Source organism: Carya illinoinensis, chromosome 1 (assembly GCF_018687715.1).
Source record: "Carya illinoinensis cultivar Pawnee chromosome 1, C.illinoinensisPawnee_v1, whole genome shotgun sequence".
NCBI lineage: Eukaryota > Viridiplantae > Streptophyta > Magnoliopsida > Fagales > Juglandaceae > Carya > Carya illinoinensis.
The window spans coordinates 15,038,884-15,060,631 of record NC_056752.1 but is presented as its reverse complement, the minus strand read 5'-3'; the positions used below and the strand labels follow the sequence as shown (position 1 = coordinate 15,060,631).

Genomic DNA, 21,748 nt, shown 5'->3' with positions numbered 1-21,748 from the left:
TTAAAGTAGAAAGAAGGGAGCCGTTCATACTTAAAGTGCACCCAGGACCTTTTGCCCTCTACAGTTAGGAATAGACCCCTTACGAGAGGTTTAGTTATATCCACTTCAACCCTTTTTCTTAGGTATTTTCCCCATCCAATACCTCTTTCATCAACCTAGACTTTGACCACCCTGCCCACATTACCACCAATCTGGTTTCCCAACTCTCAAGTCATGCATCCAAATGGTAAACCATAAGCTTGGATCCAAAACTCCTCCCTATTGAAAGCCACTTCAAATATTGATATAGAGACATCAAAAGATTGAAGACATAGTAGCCATCAGTCAAAGGACCAAGGCCTCCCAGAGATCACCCTCATCATGTCCTTTTCCTGGTTGAACTCCACTAAGAACTTATTAATACCAATATCTGAGAACTGAATCCAACTCTCACACCTCCACACCTTGGACATCGTACTTTTAAAGGCTTCCTTATTAACAACTTTATCAGCTACAATAAGAACCAGCAAGCAAAAATGGTTCCCTTGAAACTCTTTTTTCTTTGAGGATGCTGTCAAGACAACCTCCTCTTTTTCTTTCTCAGTGAGAGCCAACCTTTCCCATTGTCTAATTAGTTCCTCCTTCATTGACACCCCTTCAAAACTTGCCACCCCAAGCTTGAGGACTCACTCTATTGAAGAGAGAAAAACGCTCTCTATAGGAGAGACCTCAAGTTGGCACTACGCGACTTTGATATATGACAACCCACAAATATATATTTATATTATACAAATTGTGCATGTATGAATATATATTATAGTTCTTTTTAAAAATTTAAATTTACAAGTAATGTTTGAACATTAGTAAATAACATTGAAAAGTTGGCCCTAAAAATTTTCACGTTCGTACATAAGTAACCTCAATGTTCGAGCGTCCATGTGACGTTCGAACAAAAAAATTTCACGTTCGAACATAAAGAAAATCATCACATGTATTAAGTGATAATTTCCACAAATCGTCACAAAAATACTTTTTGGTGACGGTTGGCGGACTGTCACAATTTCCAAACTATCACTAAAACATATTTCTATTGTAGTGAGTTATGGTGCGGGACCATCTTCTAAATAAAACACAAGTCTGTAAGTCTGGTGAGGGATCACCCTCTGAGAAATTATCCTACATGAAAATCTCCAATATAAATATTTATCACCGAGGTGAGGAACCACCATCTTCTCAAGTACATAAAACTCATCATATGTGACGCCCCCAAATCCCCATGCACGGTCACGGGAAAATCGAGGCGTCCGGATGGTAACAACCCGGGTCACTACCCTATCGACGAGTGCCAAGTGTGTGCAAAAGCAACATATGTGCACGAAGAAATACGTAGCGGATAACGAGAGTCATATAACTAAGTACCATAATTTTCTTAATATAATACAAGCTGTTTAAAACATACATAATTAAATATTACAAAACACGAATATAGTTTTAAACCACATAATAAAGCATAACTTCGATTCAAAACTCCGGCGGAGCCGCATCCTCGGGCTCAGCCTCCTCCTCCTCAATTCCTGCACCAAAATCTACGGAACCAAAAATGGCACCGCAGGTAAGTAAAATCCAAACACCACCAAATAAAAGCATATAGAACTCAAACAATATGCATGAAGTGATGCCAATGCGCAAACCCATAAAAACATATTTTTCCACGCACGCCAAAAATCTCATTTGGCCCAAAAATATATCATTTCCAAATATCATGCCAAAAGTCACATTTGGCCTTTATCCATCTCAAACCATTATCCAATTTTATCCGTATGCACCATGACCTCCCCTAGGGGTCATCCGCACACCCTGGCTCCAGTGCCACAACGCAGAGTACCACCACGCATGTGACACCTAACGAGCGATGCCCAGTTCCGCGCCCCGCGCGTTCATAGCCAAGCATCCTCTAGCCCTCACCAGCGAAGGGCCACGGAGTCGATGCGTAAAGCGATGCCTGGTTCCGCGCTCGGCGCGTTCGTAGCCAAGCATCCCCTAGCCCCCGCTCCCGTTGTCGCCCAGCGACAACCCAGGGGACATCACTCAGTTTATTCCGCTCCCGAGTGACCAGAGGAGCTCCACCGAGTTAATACCTCATCTCAGCTTGGGGCCATGATACACACTCACCCGTAAGTCCACTTATGCCAATAAACAGGCTTTTCTCAAATAAACAAAAACACACGTGCATGCACCATGTAAATGCTATATCAATGCAAAAAAAAATAATCAACCAACATAATTCAATAAAACAAGCAACTCCGTCCTCCATCCATCCGACCCCCGAACTCCTCGGACTCAGTCCGGAATCAACCAACCAGCAGATAAAATTATTGAATGAGCAATATATTTTTAAATCTGAAAATAGGATTTGGAAAATACTTACAGCGCTATATGGTATTTTTAGAAAACACTCGGCGTTGCAAACGGTGAAAGGAAAGCAACGTAACAGTGCAAATTCACTGTGGCCGTGGGTTGTAAAATACCCACTTTTGAACGGGGACAAATCAAGGCTCGGGATTGATAGGGAATGGCCTTGAGATATTTATGAAGCTAAGGGAAATGAGTTTTGGCCGTGGGTGGTGGTGGAAATGGCGGTCGAAGGCCAAAAAGGGGCTGAACGGAGTTGAGCTTGTGGGAGCTACTCCTACAACGGATCGAGGCTGGAAATGGGTGGTTTAGGTCGGCAAGAGGTAGGGGAAGAAGCTGTGAAAAGATGGTGGCCGGAGGTGGTGCGACGGCGCCGAAAACAGTGAAAAACCGTATGGCTTGTAGGAGCTCGTGGCGGCTAACGGTGGCTCGGATGGAGGTGAAACTTGGTGGGGATGTTCACCGGTGAGAGGGGAAGAAAACTGAGTGGGTGGTGTAGGCCACACCGCCGGCGAGCGGCAGTTCTGGGCTTCGAAAGCAACTGGTGACAGGGGCAAAAACAGAGCAGGTGCAGCGACTTCCGGCGGCTCTCGAAGGCTAACGACTGGTCCGATGGCTCATCTCTGGTGGAAGGGGAAGAGAATGGTGGTGACAGTGCACTAAACTGTGGCCGGACGGCGGAGAACTGGGCGGTCAAAGTCGAGGCGACGGGAAGGAGAAAAGAGAGGAGCTGCGCACGGGGAGAGGGGGAAAACGGGAAGAAAAAGAAGAAGAAAAAAAAGAAGAAAAGAAAGAAAAGAAGAAAAGAAAAAGAAAAAAAAAGAAATGAGGTCCAATCCTCACCTCTGGAGTCCAACAACTGATCCAACGAAAATAAGTTTAAAAGCAATAAAACTAAGAAAATATTTTAAACACAACGTAAAGCTAAAATATAATAATTAACTAGTAAAAACAAACTATTTAATTTAAAATCCAAAGACAAGCTAAAATAAATTAAACAGCAATTTAAATTCAACAGCAATTAAAATCCAATTAAAATCCGATAATTTAAAATAAAAGAAATATTATATTAATTAAATTAAAATATTCCTTCAGTGAAAATACACATAAAAATGGGGTGTCACATCATATCTTATCATATAAATCTTGTAGGGAATTACATCACCGTTTAACTCGGGGAGTCACTCCCACCCAGTCAACATGCAAGCTGACTCGCCTATTTTCAATCATCAAACACACACCAAGATATACTTGATCAACCCGGATACACTTTCTACTCGATCAACCAACTCGAATACACTACACATGAGCGCATGTGGAGGCATCAAACCACCTTGGTGATAGCCCAATCTTGGCCACTCTAGAGGTAACTCATAGCCTCATCATGAGGAATAGACGTACTATTCGCGTAATTGAACATATTCAAGGCATATAACGTGTTCACAATCTTATTTTGGTGAATACGTCATTTCCACCTTGATCTTGATGTCCCATCCCGAAATGTTGGGTATGATCATAAAAACTATGAAAAATTCTATAAACATACCTCTCTCCATTAAATAAGCTTACTTACCACTAAAAAACACTCTAAATACACTACAAGAAAACTGGGTAATTATTGCCACTTATTTTCTGTGAAAATGACTATATCCTGCTAAAATAGTCTTTTATTTATTTATTATTATTATTTTTTTTTTTTTGAAAGGAAGATCCTGCTTTCATTCAATGAAACAAGTTTTGAATACATGGGGGATAATCCCCCAGCAAAATACATTCACTTGGATGGGACAGAGCGTGCTTGGCCAGACCATGAGCAACGCCATTACCTCTCCTTGGTACATGTCTAATGGACTAACTACTGAACTTGGAGAGAAGGAGCTTTATGTCTCTGACCATAAGGCCAACTGAAGACCAACTCTCTTCTGTCTGCTACACTACCTTTACTACTCCCAGCGAATCACCTTCCAACACAATGTGAGTGAGACCCAGATCAGCATAGAGAGATATAGCTCGAAGAGTCGCCGCTACCTCCCCGAGTATGGGATCCGGGTGCATGGCCTTGCATGCCCATAAAGTAGCTATCGAAAGGCCCTTGGAGTCTCTGATGACTACCCCAAGCCCCATCCTTGAGTTGATCTTATCAACAGCAGCATCCCAGTTTGCTTTGAGCACTCCTAAAGGGGGAGGTGTCCACGTTTGTGGACTCAGGACTTGCTCTGGTTGCTTAACAGCTCTTTGCTCAGCTTCTGATCTAATAAGAGACAGTTCTGCTAGGATCTTTTTAGAGAGAATAGCAGGTGAAGAGAATGAATCCTCGAACACTAAGTTGTTTCTTTGATGCCACAGGAGTTTGGCTGTCACTGCCATCTCACACAATATTTCTGAGGGAAACTTTTCAAGCATAGATTCCAGAAGCTCTCTGAAGGACTCAGCAAAGCTACTCATCTTCTGTAATTGTCTCGAGCCTAAATACCACACGTCTTGAGCTGACTTGCATGACCAAAGAGCATGGAAAACTATCTCCTCCTCAGTGAGGCAGATGAGGCATAAGGGAGATGTCACTACCTTCTTCTTTAGCAAGTTGAGATTAGTAGGAAGTGATTCCTCAGCTACTCTCCATAGAAAGGATTTGGTACCATTAGGAACCCTGATACTCCACAGCCTTTCCCATACCTTAGAACCCGTGTTGCTTTTGGAAGGTTGGCACTTTTTATAGAAAACTTACCATTATTTGAACACCTCCAGGATAGGACATCTCGGCTTCTGCAGGGGCTAATAGGTATGTTATAGATCAGATTTGCCTCCTCTTTTGAAAAAATTGAATGGACTAGGCCGAGGTTCCACTGCATGGTCTCTAAGTTGATTAGTTGGTCAACTGAAGCCTTCTTGTCTAGTACACTCACAGGGGATTGTATCATATAGGAGGATGGCCTTGGCACCCACTTATCAACCCAAATCCTAATATGTTTACCATTGCCTACTCTCCATAACAGGCCTTCTTCAAGAACATATCTGGCTGCAAGGAAGCTTTTCCATACATAGGAATCCGAGACTCTCTTTCTGACTGAGAGGAAACTCGAGGTAGGATAATATTTTGCTTTAAGGACCTGTGCAGCAAGGGAGTTTGATCTTGCATGAGCCTCCATCCTTGCTTTGCTAGCAAGGCCAAATTGAATTGCTCAAAGTCCCTAAATCCCAGTCCTCCTTTGCTCTTCTGTTTTCCCATGGCCTTCCAACTGATCCAGTGAATCTTGGATCTATTTTCCTTTTGGCCCCACCAGAAAGACTGTAGGAGTTGGTTAAGCCTTCTTAAAATAACTTTTGGTAGGAGAAAAATACCCATGCTATACATTGGGATGGCCTATAAAACTGACTTCAACAGAATGTCCTTGCCTCCATTAGACAACATGTTAACCTCCCAGTTTGACATCTTTCCTTTAACTTTATCAAGCAAAGAGCTGAAGGCTTTTTGTTTGTTCCTACCAACATAAGATGGTAGACCCAAGTATTTGTCGAAGGCTCAGTTGCTTTGATGTCTGCTAGCTCTAAAATTGAGAGTTGAGTGTTTGGCTTAGTGTTGCTGCTGAAAAAGATGGAGGTTTTCTCAAGGTTAAGGCGCTGTCCAAATGCCAGCTCAAATGATGATAGAGTACGATGCAGTCTAGTCCATTCCTCAGGGTTGGATTTACAAAACACAAGGCTGTCATCTGCAAAAAACAAGTAAGTAACTCTCATGGCTCCCCTTGCCACTGGAATTCCTGTTATTGCCCCTTGTGATTCTGCCTGGTTCAGAGAGTGGGTTAGCATTTCTGAGCAAATAATGAAGAGATAGAGAGAGAGGGGGTCCCCCTGCCGAATTCCTCTAGCTGGTTGGAAGGTTGGCTGTGGGATGCCATTCACAAGGATTGAGTAGCTCATTGTTGATACACATTCCATCACCAAGTCCACCCAGCTGCTGTCAAAACCCATTTTCAACAATAATGTTTGTAAGAAGCTCTATTCTACTCTATCATATGCCTTACTCATGTCAAGCTTGAGAGCTATGTAACCATTATGTCTGCCTTTGAGTCTGTTCTTCATTGAGTGCAAGAGTTCATAAGCCACCACCACATTATCCGAGATTAATCTTCCTGCCACAAATGCACTTTGGTTTGGAGATATGACACTTGGCAGGATGACTTTTAATCTGTTAGCTATCACTTTGGCAATGATCTTATAGAAGACATTGCAGAGACTTATAGGCCTATAGTCTGTAATAGATTTAGGGACTTTCTTCTTTGGTATAAGGGATATAAAGGTACGGTTAATGTCCTTAAAACCCTTTCTTGTGTTCAGTAGTTCCATAACTGCCTCAGTGACTTCTTTTCCAACTACTGGCCAGTGTTGGTGATAGAATAAGGCTGGAAAGCCATCTGGCCCAGGTGAGCCCAAAGGGTTCATGTCAAGAATTGCTCTTTGGATTTCCTCTTTGGAGTATGGTCTAGTTAAAGTCCTATTCATTTCACTAGAGATACGGGCCTGGAAGGATTAAAGCAAAGCTGCACTTCCTTGAGGAGCAGAAGTAGAAAAAAGGTTCCTATAAAAGTCTTGAAAAGCCAGACTTACTTCCTCCTGGTTATTGGCAGTGATTCCATTCTCATTAGCTACTTGCTTAATAGTGTTGACCAATCTCCTATGGGAAGCACATTGATGAAAGTATTTAGTGTTCCTATCTCCTTCTCGAAGCCATCTTTGTTTTGCCCTTTGTCTCCATTTCAACTCTTCAATCTCTAACAGTTTGTCAATCTCTGCTTGAGCTTGCTGAATCTATTCATTGTTCTGTCCTATGTTAGCTTCCTGCAGTCTTCTAAGGCACTCTCTTTTATCTGAGAGTACTTTTTTATGTTCTTGAGATACTTTCCTGCCCCAAGATTTCAGTTTCTCTCTACAGTTATTAAGCGCTTCTTGAGAAGCTCTTAGCTTAGGATTGAGGTGACAGCTTAGGAGCCAGGCTTGTTTAACTATGAGACTACATTCCTCCTTCTTACCCCATGCTGCTTCATACCTGAAGATACGAGGTCTAGGAGTTTTAGCTGCAAGAGAGCTTGAGCTGGCAACAAGAATGGGATTATGGTATGAGCATTGAACTGGTAGGACTAATACTGAATTAATGAACTTGAGGTCCCTCCAATCCTTATTGACAAAGGCTCTGTCCAGTCTAGGTTTAGTGAAATCTGACCCCTCTCTTCTATTACTCCAAGTAAAGCAGTCCCCATTGTATCCTAAGTCTTGCAGACCACAGTCCTCAACCACTGATCTAAATGCCTCCATTTGGTGAAATGGTCTAGCATGGGAGCCAAATTGTTCCTCTTGAAGGAGAATTTCATTGAAATCTCCCAAACATAACCATGGGCACTGGATATTGGATTGTATAAGCCTAATTAAATTCTAGCTCTCTTTTCTTCTAGCAGCAACTGGTTGTCCATAAAAGCCAATTAATAGGATGCTCCTATCCAAATCCTCAGGGTATACAGTTAAAGAGATATGATAGTTTGAGTATGAATTCAATACTGCCTCCACCTCTTTCTTCCAATAGAAGGCAATGCCACCACTTCTTCCAACACAGTCCACAATGAAGCTGTGATCATAATTCAGTTTTTTTCTAATCCCCTCCATCCTCGCTCTTTTACACTTGGTCTCACTTAGGAAGATGACATCCGGGCTCTTCTCCTTCACCATGAGGTGAAGCTCTCGAACTGTCTGAGGGTTCTCAAGCCCTCGGCAGTTCCATGCTAGGTGTTTCATGGGGAATGGCAGGGCTACTTAGCAGCCTCTGCCATACAAGCTTGTTTAACTCTTTTCCTGGTCAATATGGGACTCGACTGAATATTAACACATTTCCTTTTCTGTCTTGCCTTACTCATGTCCCTCATAGGTGTGTCACACTCTTTATGTTGGGCTGAGAGGCCTAAACCTCTGGCCCTTCTTTTCCAGGTGAGCCCTGATTTTGATGGGCCAGTTCTCGGGGCCTTGAGAGGGGAGTTCTAAGAAGGTAAGCTGAGTGTAGTTTCCTGTCTAACTGGGCTGTCAGACCCTATCGAGTCCAGAACTATAAAGGGAGATACAGCTGGGGTGTTTGCCCGAAACTCTGTTGGGTCTACAATGTGCATGGCAGGAGAAGCATGGGGGGTAAGGGAGTTTGGAATTACCTGATCAGACTGCCCATGCCTTTCTGCACCATCATACAAGTTGCCCTTCCTGAAGCATGGGCTTTGGGAGATTTTGGTGTCTGATCCATCTCTGTCACTGTGATTAGACCTTACAGGACTGTTGCCTCTAGAACCATGCACTAGCTCATCTTCATCGAAATTACTAGAGTCATTCTTTTTTTGGCGCCAATCTGCTGAGTTTGCAAATTCGTCTTTTTGTTTTGAAAAAATTTGGTGGCTTCTCGTTGGGGGACTAGCTCATAACCGTTGACCATACTGCATTCCTTCTCCTTCCCGGTACTTACCTTCAAGCATTGGATCTGGACATGAGGGTCCAAGGTGCTTAATGACCCCACAGTGAAAACACATTAATGGCAGTCTCTCGTATCTGAAAGGGATCCAGAACCGTTTAGAACCTGTGTTGATGAAGCTACCTCTTGCCAGAGCTTTGGTAATATTGACTTGTACTTTCACCCTAAGATATCTTTCCCATGATAGTCCCCCTGCGTCTACATCCACTGCAAGCACGTCACCAACGGTCGCACCTAGTTTCTCACCTGTCGATTTATTCATCCCTGCAAATGGTAGGTCATGGAGTTGAATCCAGAAGATCTCCTTCGTGAAAGACAAGTCTTTGGGTGTTAAGCAACCTTCGCAATCTTGTATGTTGACTAGGAACTTGTCAAAGTACACGGGCAACTCTGGACGACCCTTGTCTTTTCCAAAGCAGTCTGGAATTCTACTAGATATTTATTTTGCCCAAGATCTTTGAAAGAGACCTGACCTGTTGCTTGCCAAGCTTTACTCATCGTAGCTCGGAATGCTCCTTTGTTAACCTCCTTTTCGACTATCACCAATATTGCTAGACATCTCTTGCTCTTTTCTTCAGATAGCAATATCTCCTCTTGTAGGGTTAGTACTTCTTGTTTCTCTGCCTCCGTGAGACAGAGTCCCTCATATAGATTCGTTAACTCATCTGCCATGAACCTCGAACTAGAAATGAGAACTATACCGAATTGAAGACTTGGGAATAACTACCACTTAAGCCGGATCCTAAACTATGATGAACTCTTCGGACTGAATCCAACAGAAAACCTCTAAGATACAAGAACCTTAGAGAGAAAGCACCTCACATTTCCGTAGAGAGAGAGGACACCAACATATTAAGTCTTTTATTAAGATATAGTCATCTTCACAGGAAATAAGTGGTAATAACTGCCCAGTTTTCTTTTAGTGATATTTTAGCTTATTATAATTCAAATTTCTTTTAATTCGGGCTAGTATAAACTCATAATTGAATTAGACTTGTTAAATTATTATTATCCCAAAAGTCAAGTTAATGGGAAGAGGTAAATTAATATTTTAATACTCTCATTCATATGTTGGCCGGATTCTCTTAGTAAATCAGGTGAAGTATGAAGCCCAATGACTCTAATACAATGTAAATCACCAATCCTTTCAAACTTTTAAACACGTGATAAAGAATAAGTTTAATAATTTAAATTATAATCTAACAATACTGGTCTGTTAAGGTGTGCGAGGCAAAATTCATATATACCCCTTGACAAATTGTAAATATTTGACTGATTAATTTTACAAGATCCAGTCAAAAGGATCTTCGGCTATGGCTTCAAGGCAAAGAATCAAAGAAAACCAAAACCATGATCAAGAATAGTACAAGGAAAACGGTTTGAGGTCAATTCAAGTACTTCGTTCCGATCCTTCGTTTCCGCGGACAAAGTCATGAAAAATGTTAAAGTCCTAGCTTGTTCCCAGCTCCTTACCGGGATCCTTCGTTCCTCTTTCAAATCCCTCGAAGTTAGCTTAATCATCAAGAAATCAGCTTGCTTATAAAATGGCACGCGGATGATATACTACATCCAAACTAAATCTCTAGGAAGTCTGGGGTACCCTTTAAGCTAGCCAGATAATTATACTCTGCTATATATGTATTGAGTTCTGCTTTCTTCAAGTACTGTTTCGATCAGAGTGTGTTGGACTCCCCATTATTAATTTTTCTGTTCAGAATCTGATACTTCCACTCTGATCTTTCTCTGTAAGCAAGATGAGTAAAGATAAGAAAGAGAGTCGAGGGGACACTTCAATCTGGAGATCTTTCGCTAATTTACGCTTCTGGGCATATTGTGAAGGTGAAAAAATGGAGAGGAAAAAGGCCAAGTCGCCCATAATAAGTGGACCAGAGGCGGAAATGGTCGCTGCCGCTATGCATTTCTCTTCTGCTCACGAAGTCCGGTTGATATAGTTTAGCTTAATTTTCTGCATGATGTTGGCCAAGTTAATGAATTGATTTTCCTTTTTTCGTAGCTGCATGTATTTGTTGGCTCAAATATTCTGGCGCTACAAGATTTGTTTCTATATATTGATTTGTACATATTCTATTGAATTATAAGGTAATAATTGCGATAGCAAGAGACAGAGACCACGGACTAGACTTTATCAATTTTAAATTTGTTTTTCTAGCTAGTCCGATAGATAAACTCCAACGTCCTTCATGCGCTGCTGAGTTTCCACTTTTCCATGGAAGCTAATTTAAATGACCCGTCATTCATAAATTTCATAATCTTGGTTTAAATCATGACTTTAATTTTCAACCTAAATCGGCCGGCCTGTTCAAAAATTTATCAAATGGTATTTGGCGGCTAAGTAATGTCATTTCATTGGTGTAAAGATCAAGCTTTTGTTTTCTTTATGGAGTTTAGGCCCATTTCAGATCCAACATATCCAACAAGTTTCCCATCAAATTATTGATTGAAAATTTGAAACTTGCCTACGTACAAGATCAAGTTTCACACGTATAAAAAACATGGAATATATTTTTCGCCCACTATTATGGAATGGTCGACGCATGATTAAAAATGCATGGTAGTTATATGAGTAATTTTAATAGTATAATATGATATATGATTTTCCCTGAATTTCACTTTATTGTATTTTGAGAATAACTAATCATAGAAGATGCACCATATTTCTTTAGAGTAATATTAGGTACAAATCATTCTAAATAAACAAGTTTTATGTAAATCTTTGGTAAAAAAGTACGTACGTAGGTCGACCCCACTAAAATGTAGTAAGTTTTTTAAAATTTTTAAAAGTGAGGTCTACTTTTTTTATAAAGGAATTACGTGGATTTATCTAGTTAAAACTTGTACAAAATTATTTTTCATTTCTTTATCAAAAAAAAACTTTATCAAAAAAAAAAAAGGGGGGGGGGGGGGGGGGGGGGGGGGGTTACGGAGCACAGCGCATACAATTAAAGAGCATACATGTAGTTTGACCGCGCAATAGCTGTTGGGAGGTGGTCGTCATCTCTAGGAATCATCATCCTCAGTCCAACTTCTTTCCTCTCTCTCTTTGTCCCTTCACCATGGCATGCAACCACAAATAAAGGATATTCCCATTTTACATTAAAGCCATGGCGGAAGTATTAAAGACCAATAACAGCAGTCCACGTTGGGGCAGGGCCCCCCCAGAAATTTGAAAAAAAAAATTATATGTTAATTTTTTTAATTTAATAAAATAATATGAATTTATTATGTGTTGGCCCCTCTATAAAATTTAATCTAATATAAAAATAAAATAAATAAAACACATCTTATATAAAATAAAATACATATTTTTATTATAAATAAAATTAAAAAAAATTATAACTATATCTGGTAACATTTCTAATCCCTTTACATTATCAAAAGCATTTCAATCGGTTATGGCAATCTGTCAAACATCTTACAGACTATATTTCATTCTCACACGGCACAACACCGTATTTTCACATCTCATCCTTCACTTTTGTTTTCTCTACTTTCCAACATCAAAACTCATTTCATCCTTTACATTTTATTTTCTCTATTTTTCAACATCAAAACGAAAAAAAAAAGGAAGGCATGAAGCAGAAGATTTTACCTGTTGGCTGCTCTGTTGCTCGACTATGAGCCACTGAGGTGTAACCGGTAACCCGGCGACTGTCGACAGACCATTTCCAGTCGCTCTAGCTCTCGACGTCCTCTCTCTCAGACTTTCAGTCACTCTCGCTCTCACTCTCGGTCTCGGCGTCTCCAGACTCTCCACGGACCATAGACCCCACTCTTTATTTCATTCATGCTAAAAACCAAAAAGGTTAAACCTTTTTCACTTTTTGCTTTTGAAGGCTTGATTCGCTTGAAGCTTCCAAATGTCATCTTAGATTAACAAATAATGATGAGAATCTCGAGAGTAACTTTGTTTGTCAAATAGTCAAATAGTCAAATACTCAAATGGAAGATGGCCCTTTGTAATTTTGTTTGTCTCCACACGATTTTTTGATTTTTTTAATTTTTTTTTCTAATATCTGGTTACTCAGTTTATAAAAAATTTCATAATATATTAATATTATTTATTTAATAGATTAATATTTTTATAGATTAATACTTTTATTTATTTAGTAGATTAATAATTTTTTTTATATAGTAAACTAACATTTTATTTTTTAATAGATTAGTAGACGTATTTGATAGCCCATTCCAGACTGCCAGTTCTCGTCGCACAGTCTCGCAGGTATGTCTTTTTTTTATAAAAATTTTATATTGGTATTAATCATATTATATATATATATATTACATATATTAATTGTGTATGGTTGTATGTACTTATTTAAGTTTTTTTTATAGTATTATGTGTATTAATAAATTGTTTGATTTTCAATTTTAAATTGTTTGATTTTAATTTATCAAAGTTTCTAACTTTATTTTATATGTTTCAATTTGATTTTAAATTTGGGTTCATGAATGATGTCTAAATTAAAAACTATCGACTCATTCTTCAAAAGAAAGAAGTTGATCTTCTAGAAAATTCTTCTGAACTTCCGAGGATTGAACCTGAAGAAAACCCTGATCTTAACTTTCCAATTTTGGAATCTGAAAGAATTTATTTGACATCGTCAACACTTAATTCTAAAGAGATTGATATATCTTCTCTACAACGAGATCCGGGAGTACGTCCTCCTATATGAGATTATCCAGTTAATCAGCGTGATGAAATAAGAAGAGCTTATTTAAAAATGGGCCCATATCAAATACGTCTCTCAAAATATCCATTTTCTGGTTCAAAAAAACATCCTCGTCGCTTTCAAGTTTCATGGTTTGTATAATTTGGATCTTGGTTAGAGTATTCTCCATCAAAGGATGCTGCATATTGTTTACCTTGTTATCTTTTTACAATGAAAGCATCTCAACGTTCTGGATGGGATGTATTTACTGTCATGGGATTTAGAAATTGGAAAAAGATTAATAATGGAAAACATTGTGCCTTTTTGAATCATATTGGGGAGGATCCTTGCTCTTGTCATAATAATGCTGTGAAATCTTGTGAGAATTTATTAAAACAATCACAGCATATTGATAAGGCAATGAATGCACAAAGCTCTGAACAAATTCTGAATAATCGACTCCGTGTAAAAACATCTATTGATGTTGTTCGATGGCTTGCATTTCAAGGATGTGCCTTTAGAGGTCATGATGAGACTTTTGATTCAAAAAATTGAGGTATTTTCTTGGAGATACTTAAACTCTTGGCTTCCTATAATGATAAGGTTGGAAAACTTGTTTTGGAAAATGCTCCTAAATCTTCAAAGTATACTTCACCCCAAATTCAAAAAGAGATTTTGGAAGTTCTTGCAAAGAAAGTAAGAAATAAAATTCGTGAAGATGTTGGGGATTCTCGATTTTGCATTATTGTTGATGAGGCACGAGATGAGTCTAAGAGGGAGCAAATGGCTATAATCTTGAGATTTGTTGATGTTGATGGTTTTATACAAGAACGATTTTTTGATCTTGTACATGTTAAAGATACATCGGCATTGACTCTAAAGAATGAAATATCTGCAGTTCTTTCTCGTCATTATCTTGATATTCAAAATATTCGTGGGCAAGGATATGATGGTGCTAGTAATATGCATGGTGAATGGAACGGATTGCAAGCATTATTTCTTAAAGATTGTCCATATACATACTATGTTCATTGTTTTGCTCATCAATTACAGTTAGCATTAGTTGCTGCATCTAGAGATGTGGTTTCTGTTCATGAGTTTTTTTCAAATTTAAACTTTATTATCAATGTGGTGGGTGCTTCATGAAAACGCCATGATGAATTGCAAGCTGCTTAGGCAACACATATTGCACATATGATAGCCATTGATGAACTTGAAAGTGGAAAAGGAGCTAATCAAATTGGCACTATCAAACGAGCCGGTGATTCTCGTTGGGGTTCTCATTTTTATTCTATTTGCAGTCTAGCGCGAATGTTTGAAGCTACTTGCTCGGTGCTTGAAACCATAATAAAAGAAGGATCCACTTACTCTCAATGTGGGGATGCAAATGCTGCTTATAAAATGATTACTTAATTCCAATTCATATTTATTTTACATTTAATGAAGGAAATCATAGGTATTACTGATGTTCTTTGTCAAGTTTTGCAGCAAAAATCTCAAGATATTTTGAATGCCATGAATATGGTTTCTACTACAAAAGGACTCGTTCAAAAGTTGAGAAATGAAGGTTGGGAAAATCTGCTTGAGAATGTTGTCTCTTTTTTCAAGAAATTTGATATTGATATCCCAGAATTGAGCTCTTGTTATATACAAGGTCGTGGTCGTCATCAACGAGATCACATTACGATAGAGCATCATTATCATTTTGAAATATTTAATGCTACTATAGATTTTCAAATGCAAGAGCTTGACAATAGATTTGGTGAAGGAACGACAAAACTTTTAACCCTCAGCTCAGCTTTAGATCCAAAGGATGGATATAAATCCTTTAATATTGATGATATATGTCGTCTTGCAGAAGAATATTATCCTCTTGATTTTTCTGAGAATGAGAAAATCAATTTAAGGTTTCAATTGAAGCATTTTGAAGTTGATGTGCTTAGCAATCCAAAGTTTCAAGATTTGAGATCTATTGCAGATTTATGTCGAAGATTGGTAGAGCCAGAGAAATCAAAGATATACTATCTTATTGATAGATTGATTCGTCTAATTTTGACTCTTCCAGTGTCTACAGCAACCAGTGAACGGGCATTTTCAGTTATGAAGATTGTTAAAACAAGGCTTCGCAACAAGATTGAAGATGAATTCTTAGCAAACAATTTAGTTGTCTATATTGAAAGAGAAATAGCTAAGAATTTTGATTTAGATTCAATACTTGATGATTTTGTTTGTTTAAAAGAATGCAAGTTACAATTTTAGACACTATGTATTTTTTTTTTGTTTAATATATTTGTATGAATGTTTTCATATTATTTCAATGATATATTGTTCTTGACATATTAAATATTTTTTTAATATATAAATTATATTAAATGTATTTTATTTTTATTGTAAATCTTCATATTAGATTATTATATATCGTAAAAAAATTATATAAAAATATAACAAAAAATATGTTATATATATTGTTTTAATTTTATTTGGCCCCCTCAAGAGTAAATTCCTAGCTCCGCCACTGAATAACAGGTGCTTCATTGGGAAGTGGCTTGGTGCAGCTCTCTATACTAGACTTGCTTTTGGGTTTTTGTTGTAAGCTCAAGACATTTAAATAGGTTTGAGACTGTCTTAAATTTGACAGTTTTACGGGAAATAGATCCATTAAAATTCACAATTACGATTTAGAGTAAAGGAGAAATAGATATCTGAAATAGACCTTACAGTATTTATAATTGTTTGAGTGAATTTCTTAAACAATATTAAATGTTCAATAAATATTATAGAGCTTACTTTATATGTCTATCTACTCTTGTCACTCTAGGCTCTAAAATTTAGCAAATAAGTTTAAGAAATCTATGTCATATATTACATCTTTTCGGTGAAGGCAAAATTTTCTTCAAGTTAAATATATTTTGGTGGAAAGTGTTAAAATAAATAAATAAATGATGTTGAAACCAGATTAGTTAGGCTTATTCATATTACGAAGCCCAAGAAGTAAATGGACACAGTTTCACAGAAATTGGCAAGCCCAATACATATTACCACTCTAAACACTCGTTCACGCTTATGGAAGATTTTAGTTTATGGATACATACATACATACATAGAGAGAGAGAGAGAGAGAGAGAGAGAGAGAGAGAGAGAGAGAACTTTTAATACATGTCATTATCATCGTGACAAAACCTCTGAAATTGAAGTGCCACGAAAATTAAGGATGATTGAATACATTTAAAAATGAGTGTTACCTACAAATGGACCACTACTAAACTCTATTTAGAACATTAATTCATGCTCGTTGGCTCCTTAAGTTTTATAAGTTCCTTTTCTTGAGAAATAAAATTTATATGAATAGAAGCTTTTGAACCTATGAATGCATATATATATATATATATAAAGACGATATAATACCTGGGATTTAGTATATTAACTCAAGTAGTAAACACATAAGATTTCAGATTTTTTAATATGAAAATTAGTTCTTGCAATTTATAATGACTATAAGGAGCTTTAAGTGCATTATTGACCAATTCTTTTGGATTAATTATAGCACGCATTATATATCATGTAACTTTTCTCTTGGATAGTCAAAAGTATGTGACGAGCAGCGTGGATGCGTATAACGGAATGCATGATAAGAATATCAGTGATTTAAGAAGAGGATCGAAATTGTAATACTTGGATTAAGTACTATAGGTAGGAAATAAATGACAGCCCACATTGATTGAATATCCGTTCTTGTGATTTAGGATATATTTAGTTGTTAAAATGATCTCAACTCATGTCAAATCATGCATCGGGACACATTACGTACTTTTTAACTTCTCTTTAAATGTTTAAACTTATCTCAAACTATTTTTAATATTTAAATGTATATCTCAATTTTTTTACATTAAAATATATTTAATCAATAAAATATACAAAATATCATTATTCACGAATCAACTTATATCATCTAATATGACATCAGCATCTAAAGCAGCCTTATAATGATTCTAAGATACTGCATGTCAATCAGCAATAAAAACCTTCTTTAGTACTCAAATTCAAACCTCGAACAAACTAATCCATTTTATCCAGCAGTTTACACAAATATTGATTAAAAAAATGCATAAAACGCGCCAAACAATCTGTGCTTTGAATTAATACTCTTTATATACAACTTGGTATCCCCATGTGTATAAAATAATCCCTTGAACTCTGACTTAGACCATGTACTTGAGCTGTATTTAGATAGTCACGTTAAAATTAGTAACTTTCAAACCTGACATTGGCTGCTGCAACTCTGTTTATCACAGGAAACGTACTTACCCCCCTTGAAACGGTTCATTAATTAGACTGAAAAAAGACTACCTTCAAACAACATGCAAGTCGCCATAAGGAGTCAGGAGTGTCAGGACAATCAACCATTTAGCATCAGCATTATTAAGCCCACACAAAATCCCAAACAAACAATAGGAAAAAAAGAAATAAAAAAAGAAGAGGCAATTAAAAGAGGTCAGAAATGGGGTTCAATCACAAGACTTGGGGGAAAAAAAGGTAAACATTAAAGTTGCATTGGATTCCGAAATAATTGGCAGGGCTTCATTTAACTATCCTATTTGAGTAATCAGTTTAATATGTGTGTGTTTATATATATATATATATATAAAAGGATAATGATGGCTTACAATTTTCTATTATCTATTTATTATTCTTGAAATTTTTTATTTTTTTATTATTTATTTTAAATTAATAATCACTCTCTTAATTATTAAATAAAAAAATTTTAAAAAATAAAGAAAATAGTAAATAGGTGAAGTAACCCCATCATTATATCCTCATCTTCCCATCAAGTTGTCCAAAATCTTCAGAAAGCTTTTTGAACAGCTAGGTCAAGTGCATGGTACACTACGCACCCGAACAAAGTTGTGGGAGCAAAACTTTTATCAGAAATCATCAAGAGTGAGCGGATCTCTCTCTCTCTCTCTCTCTCTCTCTCTCTCTCTCTCTCTCTCTCTCTCTCTCTATAAAATCATTGGAAGCAACTCACAGAAAAAGATGAAGAAAAAGAAGACCAAAGGGTTTAAAAAGCAAAGCAACAAAAGACGCAAGTTCCCAAAAAAGGCTATTCTTTAAGAGAAAGCAATCATACAAACCCTTTTTCAACGGCAGTGAAACGTGAAAATACTAATACCCACCAGATAATGTAATTAAAACAAGACAAACTAGCTTAAATCACTGGAGACAATGCAAGTATGAGTTAAAATTTGGACTTTCTTTGCAATATGTTGAGAACTTTAGACAATCAAAATGCATAATGAAACAATAATAATAAAACCATTCGAAGAGAGACATAAACAGTCTTGAGGTTATGTCATGGGTGGAAGATGATCATGTGTGTGTGAGAGAGAGAGAGAGAGAGAGAGAGAGGATATAATAAGACATGTTACCCTATCTTCCTAGAGGCCTATAAATATAGCTCTTTTGCCAATCTCTTTCAAATCAACTATTTTCCCTTTGTATTGATCACGAGAAGGCCTATTCCATACCTGAGCTTGCAATGAGACAAGCAGGATTAGAAGAAAAGAGAGTGCATGTGAAAGAAAAATATACAAACGCAACATCATGAATACGAATGTAACCCCTGGAAACGACCTTTGACTCTCGAAAGGTACGATGTAACAAGCTAATGGTAATGATTTTGTTAAGAGGCTTTTGTTTCACCTGCACAATGCTCTAAACTTCTCCTTCATGTCTAGCGAAAACTTCTCCTTCATGTCTAGCGAAACACAATAGAAATGTCTTTTCATACTAGCACTTGCATTTGCTTTCAGAAAGTCTCTTGTGAAGAACTAAGCTTATCCTTTGCAATGTTTTGGTAGTTTTTTCTCCTAACTTCTTGTAATATGAAATACATAACTCAAGGGACAGAATCACATTGGAGGGAGGGGACTGTTTACAAAACAATTCAAATGACAAAGTTTAAAACAGTAACTCGGTGATGAATATGTAAGGGTTTTAGAGACGTCCAAACCAAAACTCTCTCTCTCTCTCTAAAAAATACATTTACAGAGAAAAGTAGTGCTGGGAAAGGTAAGATAGAATATGTCTGCAGACTTTATTGAATGATAAAGAAAAGGTCATAGAACTTATAATCATAACAAAGAAGGAATCTACAAAATGACTACTTTTTCGATCTAATTACCAAGGAAAAAGCCGTAAATACAGCCGAAATTGTTCACTCATATTCATATCTAACTCCCACTTGTAAAGAGCAAAGCCCTTGATCAAGAATCAAAAGCACAAGTACTGTAAACAAAGCTCTCCATAAATACTCACCACCGCAAACAAATAATGATGAAACTATATCTGAAAATTTTAATAAATACTGTCACAGGATACCTATGCTTTTTCAATATGTTTTAAACAAAGAAAAAGTCATGAATAATTTTGTCATCGACAGAAAGGGTATCGATCACATGCTTTCTTGTTCACCTTTACATGCAGCGTATGCTTTTTATGGCGGATATGTTTTGAGATTAGTGAGAACATCTAAACCATAAAACCCTAGGAGAGAGAAGGGAAAAATAAAAGGAACGTGGAAAGGAGGGGAATGTTTACCAAAGTTCAAAATCAGATCTGAAAAATGGCAGAACAGACAGATAGATACCGAAAGCCATCATTTGGAAAACCTGTCTAATGATAAACCAGAAAAAGAGCTTGGACTGACAAAAACCATCATAACGTGATCAGAAAAGAACACAAAAAGGAGTAATGATGAAACTTTAATAGTCAAAATACTCCATCATTACACCAATCTGCACATAACTAACATCCCTAATTGTTCTAGAAACGAATCCCATGATTAAATACTACAAAGTACTCTAAAAAAATTACTAAAATACAGTAAATTTTAGGAAGAGAAAGGAAAGAAACCAGACCTCCGCATATAGCCCATGAACAAAGCCTTGGCATAGCTCCATGGAAGCGTAAAATTGGGGGGAATGAAGCCTGGTCCGACGACACTAAAACATGACCAAAACTCGATCCCCAATTGGTGGTTTAGATTGATCAGAGAGAGGAGAGAAAAAGGGATCAAACAAAGTGTCCTCGAGCCAGACAACATTCCCCTCAAAACAAAAGGCTTCCCAATATCTCACACATATCATCTTCAACTCTGAAGAAGAGTATATGTCTCTAATCCCCCATGAGTCTCGCCTATCTTTAAGGGGGATCAGAGAGATCAGAGATGGGGGATTGGTGGTGGTGATAATGAATGAGAACGATATGGTATGGGAGTGTTATAAGAAGAGTAAAAAAGAGCTCAAAGCCAACGCTATAAAAGACAAAAGATTGGTGCAGGCTCTACCCTACCATCTGGGTTCTCACTTCCCAGCAGAAATGACCACGACCCCATGCACTCTCTCTCTCTCTCTCTCTCTCTCTCTCTCTCTCTCGATAAATACATATATATAGATGAAACTGGTAATAAACATCCACCGTTGGATGGACTAGATCATGAACTTGATGTCCACACCTCGTACACGCACCCATGGTAACTACTACAAAAGTGAAAGCCACCATCAGATTTTGGAACGCATGATGGTTGTTGGTGTCATCAAACATATAGTCTACGATGACTATCCTATCCCATGTAGCCTTGGAAATGAGACACCTTTTGAGCCGTAGGATTTTTCTTTTTTCTTTTTTAAATAAATTTACAATGATCCAGCTTTAAATGATGTTATAAATTATTGAATAGAAAAGGAATCAAAGTAAAGGAGGGTTTAGAAGTGAGTCAGAGGAGTAGTTGGGGTTATTGATCTGCCCGATAATGGAAAGCCCTATTTAATATTTTGCACCTTTTTGTACATTCCAGATGATATATGAATTTGAATCATAAGATATTAATGTGTTTATTTTTAATTTTTTAATTTTTATATATTTATTAATGTGTTTTTCTTCTCCATGAAAATGAGGGGACCCTCGTCTGGCGTGTCACTTTTGGGCAGGGCGAAAACATCGAGGCGATGACCGACAGATGGGTCTCACGGGTCCACTCCTTGCTGTTCACTTTGCCTTTCTACTCATTCGGCCATATATCCCAATTCCTCGGCGACTTTTCTGCTTTGCGTCTTTCAGACTATATCTCAAAGTTACCCCTAAGAACAAAACCAGTATATAATTATGAGAAACATTTTCTATAAAGCAA

General features: G+C 37.5%; 1 protein-coding gene, 1 long non-coding RNA gene and 1 pseudogene across 2 annotated transcripts; 1 reads left to right on the top strand and 2 right to left on the bottom strand.

Annotated features, from left to right (window-relative positions):
• Positions 1 to 4,320: 4,320 nt before the first annotated feature.
• On the bottom strand, positions 4,321 to 5,617 carry LOC122310339. Its single transcript, XM_043124254.1, has 2 exons — positions 5,373 to 5,617; positions 4,321 to 5,038 (listed from the first exon to the last, which is right to left on the bottom strand). The coding sequence occupies exons 1-2, from the start codon at positions 5,615 to 5,617 to the stop codon at positions 4,321 to 4,323; spliced, it is 963 nt and encodes a 320-aa protein (XP_042980188.1).
• Positions 5,618 to 10,644: 5,027 nt separating this feature from the next.
• LOC122310287 lies at positions 10,645 to 15,807 on the top strand (annotated as a pseudogene).
• A 1,757-nt stretch (positions 15,808 to 17,564) lies between these two features.
• LOC122311726 lies at positions 17,565 to 21,090 on the bottom strand. Its single transcript, XR_006242852.1, has 2 exons — positions 20,478 to 21,090; positions 17,565 to 19,085 (listed from the first exon to the last, which is right to left on the bottom strand). It is a non-coding gene; the product is annotated as an uncharacterized LOC122311726 (long non-coding RNA).
• Positions 21,091 to 21,748: the final 658 nt, after the last annotated feature.